At 38.1% G+C, this 14097-nt stretch overlaps 2 protein-coding genes and 1 long non-coding RNA gene across 13 annotated transcripts in view; 2 read left to right on the forward strand and 1 right to left on the reverse strand.

Moving 5' to 3' along the window:
* LOC139135075 (phosducin-like protein) overlaps positions 1-7066 on the forward strand; it is an 86521-nt gene extending 79455 nt beyond the window's left edge. For both annotated transcript variants that reach the window (XM_070702304.1, XM_070702303.1), the window contains one exon: positions 6212-7066. In XM_070702304.1, the coding sequence (XP_070558405.1) occupies positions 6212-6311 (100 nt within the window). In that variant the 3' untranslated portion in view covers positions 6312-7066. The remainder of the gene's footprint in view (positions 1-6211) is intronic.
* LOC139135078 (uncharacterized) overlaps positions 1-12831 on the reverse strand; it is a 44357-nt gene extending 31526 nt beyond the window's left edge. Inside the window, exon 1 of the long non-coding RNA XR_011552928.1 lies at positions 12748-12831. This is a non-coding gene — a long non-coding RNA (uncharacterized lncRNA). The remainder of the gene's footprint in view (positions 1-12747) is intronic.
* LOC139135072 (uncharacterized) overlaps positions 11838-14097 on the forward strand; it is a 48760-nt gene continuing 46500 nt past the window's right edge. For 3 of the 10 annotated variants that reach the window (XM_070702298.1, XM_070702280.1, XM_070702274.1), the window contains exon 1: positions 12412-12837. The gene's annotated coding sequence lies outside the window, so the exon portion shown is untranslated. Of the gene's footprint in view, positions 12838-14097 lie in introns of all 10 variants that reach the window. The other 7 variants (XM_070702285.1, XM_070702299.1, XM_070702295.1 and 4 more) reach the window with 6 other exon arrangements.

Here is a 14097-nt window from a genome sequence, read left to right on the forward strand (position 1 = left end):
TCCTGGCAAATGCTACATGCATCTTGACATGATCAAAGATCTCTGTATGCATGGTGATTGGCACATCAAACTTTAACTGCCTTAGCAGCAAAATTGCAATGCTGAAAGGGGAAATCATTTATTGTGGAATGGAATGAAACATATTGCTGACCATGGTTTTCAGATCCTTAATTTCATGGGCATTTACATACAGATGTAACCCCCATTCAGAGATAATACACCGTGGAAAGTGATGTGTGATCGTATAGTGTCCCAGTGTTACACTTGGGCTACATGCTCAGAAAGCCAGAAGTGCTGAGATTTGAATAATATAAGAAGACATTTTTGGATATTAAAGCAAATGACTGTTTGCAAAAGCTGTTTAACTTGGGTGCACTGTTGAAGGTATACTGTCACCTGTCCCAATTGTGCCACAGTTACCATATGGAAAAAGAAAATCTAACCAATCACAGATTTTAAGTGGGTGGCCACTCTTTAAAAACAGCGCCCTAACATTGGCATTTTGAATACCAAGGAACGCCCCTTTGACCATATATGGGCATATTTAGATTACAGGTGACTGTATACCTTTAAATGAAATGATAGGTCGTGTTATTTGGGGATTAATATCACATGCTTGGTTTTGGTGCAATACTGTATGCAAGAAGATTTCTTGCAATTGCTATTCCCAAGTTCATTATCAATGTGGCTATAGTGTATTATCTTCCATTGACACTTGCAGGAGCGAACTCGACATGGAGCAAAGCAAAGTTATAAAAAAGGAAAATAGTTATTAAAACAAGTGCCTCCCCAGTTTACCAAGTCCCCGGTGCAGTCTGAATGTCTCGTATTGAAGAGTGAATAAATGAACCAATCAAGCTTTGATGCAGTCTTCTAATTAGCCCTGTATCTCTTGATAAATAGCAACTTAATAAGTGTATCCAATTCCTGCCAATATACATGTCCCCAGTCAGCCAACAGCTTATAATTGTGCTGACTGTCAACTCATCAGATTCTGACGGCAGAATTATACACCTACACGCACATCCTTGGAAACTGTCCTTCACTTTGTACACTTATCTTCAAACTATTTTCCTTTTTCAATGCACATGCAGTAAAACACACCCATTATACATGTATGCATGATTTAACAAAATAAACCAGAAAACAAAACTTTGATCCACTCCCTTGATCGTACAGTAGGTTGTCATCTGTACAGAACCAAAACTAAAGGTCTTTTACCGTACATTGGAATGGGCACACTCAGGAAGCCATTCAATGACTAAGACGTCATGATATCCCTTAGGAGCCTCTTCTCTTGGATTTTCCTCAATCAACCAACCCTTTCCATTGGTAATCTCATTAAAAGTTCCTGGTCAGTAAAAAATTACTTCACTCTGCTTTGTTCATTGAAAAGTATTGTGCATGACACTTCATATACACATGTGTGTACACATCCGTGTCTATAATGGAAAGATGATTTGTCAAAGTCATACATCTTGATCATGTCTACACATGTACATGTACAGTATGTACCATACAAATGCTTAAAGTTTCAAGACCACTCGTTTATCTCATTTTCTTGCATACCACAAAATATTTCCTCAGATGATCTTGGTGTTATTGTTTGGGACACAGAACGCTCTTCATTCAATGGACAATCTCTGGGAATCAATCTTTTTGAGGCGTATAGACAATTCTGAAAGTGATAAATATAATCAAAGGCTTCTCTTCTCTTGCAATGCTGAAGAGATGTAAAAATCAGAAAAACATTACACTAAAGCAGAATAACCTGCTGAGAATATTTATAGGGTAGGTCAGTGTCCAGCTAACTTTTACCCGGTAGGTCAGCATCCTGCTAACTTTTACTGGGTAGGTCAGTGTCCAGCTGACTTTGCAACTGAGTAGGTCAGCATCCTGCTAACTTTTACCAGGTAGGTCAGTGTCCAGCTAACTTTTACCGAGTAGGTCAGTGTCCAGCTAACCTTTACTGGGTAGGTCAGTGTCCAGCTGACTTTGCAACTGAGTAGGTCAGCATCCTGCTAACTTTTACCGGGTAGGTCAGTGTCCAGCTAACTTTTACCGGGTAGGTCAGCATCCTGCTAACTTTTACCGGGTAGGTCAGTGTCCAGCTAACTTTTACCGGGTAGGTCAGTGTCCAGCTAACTTTGACTGGGTAGGTCAGTGTCCAGCTGATTTTGCAACTGAGTAGGTCAGCATCCTGCTAACTTTGACTGGGTAGGTCAGTGTCCAGCTAACTTTGACTGAGTAGGTCAGCATCCAGCTAACTTTGACTGCATGGGTAGGTCAGTCTAGAGCTAACTTTACCTGGCTACATCAGTATCCAGCTAACTTTTAAATGCATAATTGAATGGAAATGTGTTAACATAAACACCACCTACAAAATTTGTCATCAATCACTGGCTAGTTTATTACACAGTGAAACAATCCATCGTCTCTCAAAATACAAATTTCCTCCATGGACTCATGCCATACATATGGAAACATGTCATGCACATCATGTGTTATGGCTGTAGCTATTTTCTTTTTGCTCAGTTGCACAAATACTGCACTTAGTTTCATTCTTATCATACAAGCAAATAAATTTCAAAGTGCACCTGAGCCTTTCTAATAATTGCCTTTTTTGCAGGTTTTTAGGATGACATCGGGTCACAAAAAACATTTTACTTTCCATTAATGAAATTACAGGATCACACACAACTTTTGGCAGGGCAAGTGCGTTTGATGTCTAATTGTGTGCTGTCAGACAGTCATTCTGCATTAAATATTAATTCAAGACTTTACGAGGTGAAACACAGGCCAAAACAAAGATGGGTCCGTTGATGTAGGGAGGGAAAAATTTCGCTCTCAAACAGGGTCAAGAAGGCACAGATGGTGACCAGCGTACGTCACAATGATTTATATATTCTGTGCATGTAAGTCACCTGCCTGGCCCCTGGCTTTATTTCTTCGCTGATGTAGAGTTGAAGTAGACACTGGATTGCTGTCAGCCATCTGCCTCCATCAATACAGCATCAGATTATATTAAGTTGTGTGGTTAGGTTTCATCACAGTAGATATTTAGCTGAATATCTCTGTCAGGTTGGCAGATGTGCTCCTACTTCACCAGGCGAAACATTTCACTTATGTCAATCTCGGGTATTTACCCAGGGGTAGGTTGATCACTAGGGGCCGATTCCCATAGCAAATATTTGGTGCAATTTTCAACATTCATATGGATCTTTACATACTTAAAGAATTGTGTTTAGTGATCTTGCTAGAAGATGAAAGGAGTTATTTAGACTTCTTTTTGGATTTGGGTAGAGTGATAACAATGCAGATGTTGAAGTTTGATCTCTGTGAGAAATATTTTGCTAATACACAATTGCGGAATTTGATATTCGAAAGGTAGGTTTTCTCAATGTTCTCCTGCTCTTAAAACTGACTGAATTGAAATGGATTTGTGAAAGCAATATAAACAGTGAGTGTTTTTACAATTTTTTATCTCAAAGCAAACATATTCATCAGCTATTTTCTCATTCCATTTGCCTTCTCAACACAGATATGTTACAAGTATCAACTACCTCACTGCAGCAATCAATGTCAATACCACTGACATTCTTTCACATTGCAACGACCTTGTCACTCTTCAGTCCTGGTGATCATTTGATATTGTGTAGCCTTTTCGTTCGAGTAGCATGTCTGGTATCTTTGCCGTCACAAGAATTCTGTGGCAATTTATCTACCGTCCTGTGACAAGTCGTCATGTGTTATCCTTTGAAAACAATAAAACATGGGGACCTTTGAAAAAAAATTTTTGTGTGGTGAGCTGACATACTTTTTTCAAAGCAACATTTCTCATTAAAGATGACATGAAAAACCCCTCATACAATATGTGCAAAATAAAACAGAGAATCTTAAATTAGTATAGTAGCAATAGTTTACATAAAGGATGTGGTTTATATTTGGGGTAAAAAACTTACGTTTCAGTATGAATGATAAAAGGTAATTTATGTGTAATGTGCAAAGCTCCCTTAAACATTCTTACCCATGAAGTACAAGAGAACACATCAAAAAAAGCAAACACTTCCAGATTTGCAGCTGAGCACTTATAATAAATGTCAAAGAGAAATGAAAACTCTTGTTTGTGACAAGTTGTCCCCAAAGAGTTGAGCACAAAACCACAATGCGGTCACACTCTTCAGCATTTACAATCATGCTAACAAATGTTTTTCATAGACCTATTTATCGGATTGACATCCACTACTGTAAAAAGTCATCATAAAAGATTAATTGGCTCAACCTGGAATGTTCTAATGAAATTACTGCCTGACAAGGTGATTTGAAAATTGTGTAATTAGCCAGCATTATTTTACATGGACGAGACAGCTGGTACATTTGTTACAACTGTAATGGCAACAGATGGACCCCCATCTGGACATGACTAACTTCCATAACTAAAATATTAGTGTATTTGTGTTCTCCAAATATAAATCTTGTCACTGTTTAAAATGTCTGTTATTCATGCAAATTTAATTAAGGAAAAGTGATATCCACAAATTAATTACCAAGAGCAGTTCATTAGATTTAAGGCATCAATACACATTCAGAAGTCACCACACCGCCTGTGATCATAATTAAATTATGATTTCTTTCTAATCATATTTTGAAGCATTAAACTTTCTCAAGATATTAGGAATTGTAGTTGGGGTTCTTACCATGCTGGTCAGTAGTTATTGATCTTACTCAGAAGCAGCACCCAGTTCTGATATGTCACTGACCACTACCAGCTATGCACTAGAATATTAGAATAATTTGATGAAGAAGTGAAGTCAAATTGTAATTCTTCACTTCTAGATGATGTTCTCTAAAGAATATGGCTAGTGCATCAGAGTGGGAGACAGAAAGCATGCAACGTTCAAAACAGATCATTAACATTCGTGTACTGATGCTTGATTTGTACTTTCTCCCGTCAAAAAATGGGAAACAGACCAGACAACTTTCAGTGGTTATCAGTTGGACTACCCATTCTTTTTCACATACATTGCTCTTCACCTCTTGACATACATCAAATATACATAGACGCATCGAAAGTAAACATCAAAGTTCTCATCGACAGATCAATTTCATGGACACATTATCTGATGATATCATAAAGTTTGGTCACTGCATAGTTTGATCACTCTTTAAAGAGAGTGTCTGTAAGCCGTAAGTGAGTTACAATCACGTTTCAATTCTGGTTCCATTTCAGCAAGCAATTGAAACTAAGTTTTTATAGTGATCATGTAGTTCTCATGAAAAAAAGCAACCCAGTTTCCTGGTGAAATTATAGCTGTTTGTGATATCAGTAGAATGGCTATTCTTTGTATATGATTAAACTTTCTAATCAAATCAGGAAGGAAAAGAGAATAAAACGACAGTTAAATTTGAACTTTGTGTATGTATATCTGCAATGTACCACACATTAAAAGTCAGAACATCCAGTGGTTATTGAGCCAGGAGGTACATCACAATATTTGCTATCTTCTTACTGCCCTATATTTGACATTCTCTGTGAAAACATGACCAGCATCAGACACAAGTGATACTTTTAAAGTATCACTCTGCCCTGTACAGTCAGTAAACTCACAGCAATTATTCCAGGAATTCAATTGATAACACAATTCCGCTGAAAAAAAAACCCAGTGTGATCTGTGATAATGGAAAAATGTCTGGCATCGGAATGCACTGCCGCTTTAACCTCAACCAGTTCACCTAGATAATTGAAAACAAAATGTTCGCAGATTACTTACTACAAACAGTGATTAGAATATTTTCCAGACTGATTTGCCCATGAGAATAACATTCTAATTAAACCAGTGTGTATCCTGTATCACAAAATGTGCAGCCCTTCCAAATGTAAATATGGTCTGTTCTGATATACTAGTTGTAAATATTGACATTCATATTAAACATGTCAGGCTTGAAAAACATGTACATGGAAACATTAGCCACATGATAAGATGAAAGTAAATTATTTCATTCAGCATATGTCCAACAGACATGAAAAAGCACAGTTACACTTAACATCTACATACTTTTCAGGGTCATGGCCTTTTCAGTAGATAGCAAATATAAACCACAGAATACTTGATACACAGTTGTAACATAATAGTAGCTTAATCTACATGTAGGTAGGTTTTCAACAAGTGAGATGCTACAGGTAATATGTATTCCTTTCGTTCTCTTCCAGACATGGAATTCTCCCGAGAAAGGATGAGGAAGTATCATCAATTATCAGGGATTCCAGTCAAAGAGATGAAGAAGAGGACAGTGATTTGGAATTAGACTAGATTCTGTACTCAGAACCCCAGGGAAATATTTCTTTGGTTAAAATGTGGACTACTAAACTAGTACCCCAGAAGGACTACAGAAAATGACAAATGACAATTTGTGTACGGTTATCAAAGAGATCGAAAGTCCTCAAGAAAGTCTCTGTGCGAAAGAGAACTCAATCTGTTTGATGGCCCATATCCAGGAAATATCATTACACCCTGAACAAGACCAGTCATTTTTTTTTTATGTCAACTGATCGTCTAGGCAGGAAAGCTGGTTTGCACCAGGTCCATCTGGACAGGACTATTGGATTGTTTCAGTCCATCGCGACAGGACTACTGGTTTGCGTCAGTCCAACTGGACAGGACTACTGGTTTGCTTCAGTCCATCTGGACAGAACTACTTGTTTGCTTCAGTCCATCTGGACAGAACTACTTGTTTGCTTCAGTCCATCTGGACAGGACAACTGTTTTGCTTCAGTCCATCTGGACAGAACTACCGGTTTGCACCAGTCCAACTGACCTGACAGTGGCCAGTTGTCTTTGACATGAAATACTTTTCAAAGAAGAAAAACTTCATCAAAACTGGGAAAAAATAGATAATGTGTGTATCTGCCACATATCACAATTCCCTAATATTTGAACAAGTCGTAAAATACGTTCAACATTGCTCAGGCTAGATTTCATTCTGTACACAGATAGCAATTAGCTGCAACTGTTAATGAATTAAGTACAAATTATCAAAGGATTAATAAAGATAATTTGGACAATGAGCGAAATTGTTGTATTGTTTTCCCTGGCCATTCCTAATCTGTTCCTGCAATGACTCCAGCATCAAATACATGTTGTATATTTTCAGGAACATAGAAGGCTTTTGTTTTAATCAACAGGTGGTACATACCTTGTAGGTCTGTGTGATTGATTGGTTTCGAGTTAGGAAAGTACTCTATTAAGAAGTCTCTGTACTTTAAAGGGAAATGGTCATCAGAACTGTGCATGTGCAACTTTCTTGTTTACAAACAATGTATTTCGTGCGCTATATATAGATGCATCATGTCAAAATAGCTGCAACATTTAAATTTTATGATGTATATTAAGACCTACATGTTTTAACTTTCATCAATTGCTAAGGTAGCTTGGATACAGTGTTTATAATGATCATAGGGTCCCTAGCAACCTTTGAGCGCCATTCCGACGAGCACCGCCCTTTAAAAAAATCTTGTGACATACATATATAGCAGGAGTGGGCAGGATCCTGACAGCAATGTTAACTATCTCAACACATAGACAAAGTTTCATACATGTTAGGGTTTCCGGTCTCAGTGTATACTGGCAGTTATTCTACAAGGTATCTACTTTTGACATGGATATTGTACTTCATGACAAATACACAATGGTCACATCTACATTACATATCATGATGACAGAAAGCATGTCAGTTATTTCTGCAGGTGTGTTGAAAACACCTAATACACATTCCTTACACTGTTTTTTTTAAAGCAAGTTTGATCGCTCTCTACAAGGACAAGGTAATCTATGAACAGATAGCGGTAGGTATGAGAAAATTGAAGTACAACCCACACAATGATCCTAATGTCTCCTTTGTATCAGTCCTTCATTCCTAAGAAGTTATTTCATGTGGTCCCAGTTAAGTCATAAAATGTGCAGTTGCCAAGTATAGCTTGCTTTCTATCTTCAGCCAGATTTGGATTTGAATTTTCTTATTTTACCCAAACCTTTTAAGGCCGAGGCATAAATTTCTTATAGCAAATTATTCTTTGTCATTAATCTTTTCACTTGTTTGGTCATAACAGAAATAATATAGAATTTTGTATTTTGTGATCATCGACAATAATAAAGAACATACAACATATGTCAAGTTTGCTATTTTAATTTTTTCATAGCATGCTTCTACTAAATCAATTATCAATTTCAAACTACTTGTCATTCTAGAAACACAAGCAGATCAGGTTTGACAGTTTTCAGAAGTCGTTGACGCATAGGACAGTAGCAAGATAGGTCAAAGGGCAGTCAATGTTAGTACATAGTAAATGGCTTTAGATGCATGTACCATCTCACATGAACTGTGCATGTAGCTTGGAGAATGGATATAGTTGTATAATAATACCTGTGAATACTCTAAGAAGAGGAATTATGCCATATTTTAGCTTCTCTGAAGATGCCTCATAGCGGACTTAGCATGTGTACATTTTATGCCAAACATGTCCCATCTGTTCACATAGATATATTTTTAGCTCATATTTGGTATGTATATAAATACCAAAGAGAGCTTATATGGTGAGTCGGTGGTGTCTGTATGTATGTATGTCCGTCACATGCAAAAGCTCCCAAACTACCGCACCTACCATCACAGTGTTTGGTGCACAAGTAGACCCAGGGGTTGAGATGTGACGTTGTTCAAATAAACATGTCAGTGTCAAAAATATGCAAATGAGGTAGAAAAAGGGGAAATCCTGCAAATGTGCGGGAGTGGTGGCATTAACTGAAACAACCTACACATCTGAGTCAGAGGTTTATGACCTTTAACCTATTTGATCATATGGGATCCGGTTTGTGCATATTGCATTGGCTATAGCATTTTTTAATCTAAACATGACAACAACTGAAGTATGTTTCTGGCAATGATTTTACAATTATCAATGTTGTCAAAGCATTTTAAATATCCAGCTATATGGATGCTGAATATCCAATGTATCGTTGTTAATGAAAAAGTCATATATGTGATTAATAAAAGATACTTTATTATAAGACACGCACATATTAGGTACAGCGGAAATCTCTCATGATTCAATGAACCATTATTGCTGATAAATTTGACTTGCTTAAGATAAGAATTTTATGTTAGTCATTATTTTTGAATGAGTCAACTACAGCCCTCCTCCCCGCCAATATAGTTTTGCTCATGTCATCATGCAAGGCTCAATCTTCAACTTTCAATACAGCCTTCTATAAAAGAAATGTTTCTATATTTAGTAAGGACCGTTCGAGGTTCCTCCTTCGATAGTCAACATTGCTCAGTAAGATCATTTTCTCATTAAGGTATCGCTCTATGGTCATGGAAGCACTTTGCAGAGCAAAATTGATACTTTCAGGCGACCTGTTTTTACCCATGACTTGGATTCCTTTTTAAAAATCTATGCTTACTCTACCCCGCTCCGAGAAAATACATACAATCTTCAAGGATACTGTAAATTATGTCGTCATAACCTCTCCAGAGATACAACAAGTGTTCGGGGGCTAATTGCCACTTCACAACGTGATAAAATCCTTGGGCCACCTCGTTCCGAATTCTCCTGAATTCTCCCTCCCCTATACAAACTGTCGCACACAACCTCAAACCGATAACGGCCGGTAGTGCAATGGGTACCTAAAATGAGCAGTGGTTATTTATCGGAAGGGTTCCGGAAACACTCAAATCGTCGCAATCTTATCTTTAGAACAGCTCTGAACACGATTGGAACTAATTTGGGATAATTGGATTTTCATATTTTTCAAATTTCTCAAAAATGTTAGGTGCCCTATAACTGAATGTTGTGATATTACAAATTACTCATAACAAGTGCGGAACTTAAAACGAAAAGCAGATAAGCTTACATTTGCAGATCAAATAGACATTACTTCACCATCCAAGTATCCTAAATTAGTTCCAATCGTGTTTCTGAAAGAATGGATTCGCAAAAGAATTAAACTTCAAAGAAAAGCATGGTAGTTTTATATATAAAGCATCAAATTGTAATCATCATCGTTTTTGACAATCTACCTGTGTATAGCTGGCATTGATATATACAAAGACATGTCAATCTGCATTAACTTAGATCAAAATGGAAACACTTTGTTACTGCTGCATAGTTTTCAAATTTTTAAATACCATGGCGTTTTTTGTCGGAATTGAATTACCTTTCATGATACAACTTCGCCTTAAACGCGTACTACAAGCATTGCGTACTACAACTCTTGTGCGGGGTTGGCTATTTTACGTTCCACACGAGAAATTAAGTGTAGTTCAATTAACCCATGCCAAAAACATTTATGCAGACTGAATCTTTAGGCTGCCACTAGGACTCGTGGTTTAACGATGTAACCCTCGACCCCAGATAAGTACCATTTATCCGTTAACTTCGATGTCGTGTATCGTTGGAAATTAAAAGAGCGTGGACATTTCTATTTAATACATCTGTTCACGAACGCAGAGTGGGTTATTAGCGTGACCTGCGACTTGTAATTTCCCCCAACGGCTAACTATGCGTTCATTTACTGTTTTTGTTCATATCCTCTGCGAATAAAATCTTGAACGTTTAAAGTTCAATGCAACTACAAGAATGCAAGAATTTCAAACATCCTTTGACACGGAGTGTTGTATTCATTGCTTTCATCAAATATGGACAGGTGATGCATTTTACAAATCCTCGTGACAAACAAGATAAATGACAGACCCATGTCGGTTCGCTTTGCTTCTATTTGAAATTGACTTTATCATCGCATCACAATAAACCGAAGATTAATTTGGGCGTTGAATCTAACAGACTCGTCACACGCCAACAGTTTCAGATATTAATCTGATTGTGCGGTAAGTGATATGATGTATGAGATTTCCAGTCGGTTTGTGACGTCACCGTACCTGGCGTACTGATTGTGACCAATAATGCTCGAGAAAACCGACGAATGCGAGTTTTGCTCCAGAGATGACAGCGTTGTAGCACCATCGGCAAATGCTGTGGCAGAGCAAAAATATATCGGAAATTCGACCATGTGTCCATCGCACCATTTACTTTGGAGGAGTTGATATATCTTACAATATTTTGAAGAACTTACAAGAGTTACCAGAAACTTTACTTTTGTAAATATTGACAAACAATATTCTTCTTGATTTGGTGTATCATTCTACTCAGTTATACAAAAGTCTTACTTCACAAAGTCTTGCTGTCATTTGCCTCTATCCAGAACACTAACAGCCCCACACATGTTGTAGTATCAGGGAAATATCACACGTCGTTCCTATAGGGTTGATCGTTTGATATCATCGGAGCGGGGATCAGATTCTGGAGAATTTGGGAGGAAACAAACTGGATTCCTGATAATACAAGGCCACTCACAGTTGGAAACAATAACACAAGAAAAAGACAATACGCTGTGTAGGCAACTGACGATTGGGTTATGCAATTGACTGAACATTTTCCCCATCTACTTTGAAAGGATGTGACGAGGAAACGTCCAATAGTACATCCATTTTCTAAAGCCTCGCCGATGAGTTCGTATGTTTCAACCCTTCTGCTCGAAATTTGGCCCGCCGTTCTATGTGTACAATATCAGGCGCCGACAGGAAATTTTTGGAATTTATAAAACAAGTGGAGAATCTCTGCGCCTGCCGAGCCAAACTGAAAAGATTGCCTTAACTGTTGCCGTGTTGTTCATAAAGAATAATCCTCAGATTGTGTTTTATTTAATGTGGGAAAAAACCCAACAAACCAAATGAAAATATCTCCCCTCAATTACAGTACTGATTTCTCGACAACAGCGCTGCCGAAAGATGGGTGCGATATTGTGACGACAGTCGGCAGTAAATCCGGCAATCTCCGAATAACGACAGTATGTTCGGGTTCCCACAATTAAGCAAGCCACAAAATTTGATAGGTTTCCACTTTGCGAACGCAAGCGCTCCCGCCGATCAGTTTTCTACCAGTATTGCGATGGTGAATGGACTTTGAAATTGATTTTGACGTCTAGCTCTTTGTAAAGTGAACTTTTCAGAGAGAGACTTGAAAATTTAATCATCAACACGTATGCATAATATTTTTTTCGATCATATGTCATGTGATAGCACAGCGACAGTGGAATACTTCAGTGCGCTTTTCTGCAGTACAACATGCCATTGAACTTTAAAATGCCATATATTTCTGTATTTATCAGAAAAAGTACAAGTCCAGTCTGCCAATTTGCGTAGTTGATCCGTAGTCGTGGAACCTGTGTGAACGTAGGTGGAAGATTGATTCATCTGCCGTAGGATGATTGGCCCGATGCGGCAAAGTGGCAGCTGACCCCGCGGTCAACTCTGTGAGCACGTCATCGGCCAAACGAACGCTTGGCTTCATTCACGTTCAATTGCAGACTGCATCTTGTGCCTGTCATCACGGTTACCCGAGCAGCTCTGTAATTTGAATTGGTACAGTGCCTCCACGGGTTGCGACATTTGTCCCTGTGTCGTGTGTACTTACGAGTTATCCGTGTGCCGCCTGGAAAATGTAAAACGGATTCTGGAAGCGACCCCAAACTAGTGATGACATAGACCGACCAGTGACGTTGTACTGGCTTACAATACGGTGGCTCTACTGTCATCCGTACTCCAGGGACACACAAAAGGACATTTCGGTCCGACAGATCATTCTAACGCGCCAACACATCGAGATGTCTTATTCAAGCACCGATCTTTACTCACCCGGTCGAATGTGCCAATAGTGATCGTACCATTGTAATTTCTCACTCGGTTCAAAGATAAACGGCCAGCGACCACAAGTCTGGGTTTTAGGTGAGTATGTTACCAACTCCTCGAGTTATTCAATCCACGATAGTTATTGGAATTCTTGCTATTTTGTTTAGCTACATGATCAAGACCTCATGCCAGTCGTTCTTGAATAATCTGACTCGTACGAAGGACATAGAAAGATGGCAAAGGAAACAGCGTTCATCCTTAGTAACATAACAACCCCGTACGCAGGCGATGACGTAGCCGATTAATAATTTAAAATCATCCAAAATATATAATATTAACTTCATAAATGTCCCATCCATCATCTGTAGCAAATATCTCGAAATTATGTTTTCCAGGCTTTCCACACCTCGCCCAATAACATCCTCTGACTTCCAGGCTTCAAAATCTTGTTCGGGCAAAATCAGATTTAGCTGATAAATGGCATTGCCCAAACAATCCTCTCTCTCTCACGTCTCACGTCTCTCGTCTCACGCCTCTGATACAAGCATTCTCTCTCTCTCTCTCTCTCTCTCTTCTCTCTCTCTCTCTCTCTCTCTCTCTCTCTCTCTCTCTGGTATTTCAAAACCTGATACTATGATTCATTACAATAATATATATATATATATATATATATATATATATATATATATATATATATATATATATATATATATATACTTATATATAGTTTAATTTAGACACCTTAAAATCTTACAATGGTGAAATATTAATTTTATCTAAAGCTACGTTCCCAAGCAATACGGTGGCGATACATCAACAAATGAAAAGTTTTAGAATCTAAACGATGTGGCATTTACCGCATGTTAATTACTATCCTCCAACTACCTGCTTTTTTTAGGTTTCAGCCATAAATGTTCTGTGAAAAGAACAGTTTCTAAAAACCTAAAAAACAAGGAATTTTGAGAAAATTGAAATTATCAATATTGGAGTACGCAGTGAACGTATCAGAGCAGCCTCGCCTATATTCTGGTGTGAGTTGGCATGGTGGCTGCGATATTGTTCCACTTAATGCAAAGGATAGCCAAGGGACAAATTACAACTTTTACGAAAAGAGAAAATTGAGAGATGAATGTTTTGAAGTGTTGATGGATGAGAATGTCTCTTCAGTACAGTCATGGGAAAGGCAAAACGCTTTTTACATCGTAGATCGACTAAACTGCCCTACTGAATTGTGTAACCTCTCCCTGTTCCATATTGTGACTTATTCTAACTGAAGCAATTGGACACTGCAAGTGGGTGATAGCGCCGACGGCATCCTTCGCCGTACCGGACATCAAACAATGACAGTTTCCAAGT

The sequence above is a fragment of the Ptychodera flava genome, chromosome 6 (assembly GCF_041260155.1).
Source record: "Ptychodera flava strain L36383 chromosome 6, AS_Pfla_20210202, whole genome shotgun sequence".
NCBI lineage: Eukaryota > Metazoa > Hemichordata > Enteropneusta > Ptychoderidae > Ptychodera > Ptychodera flava.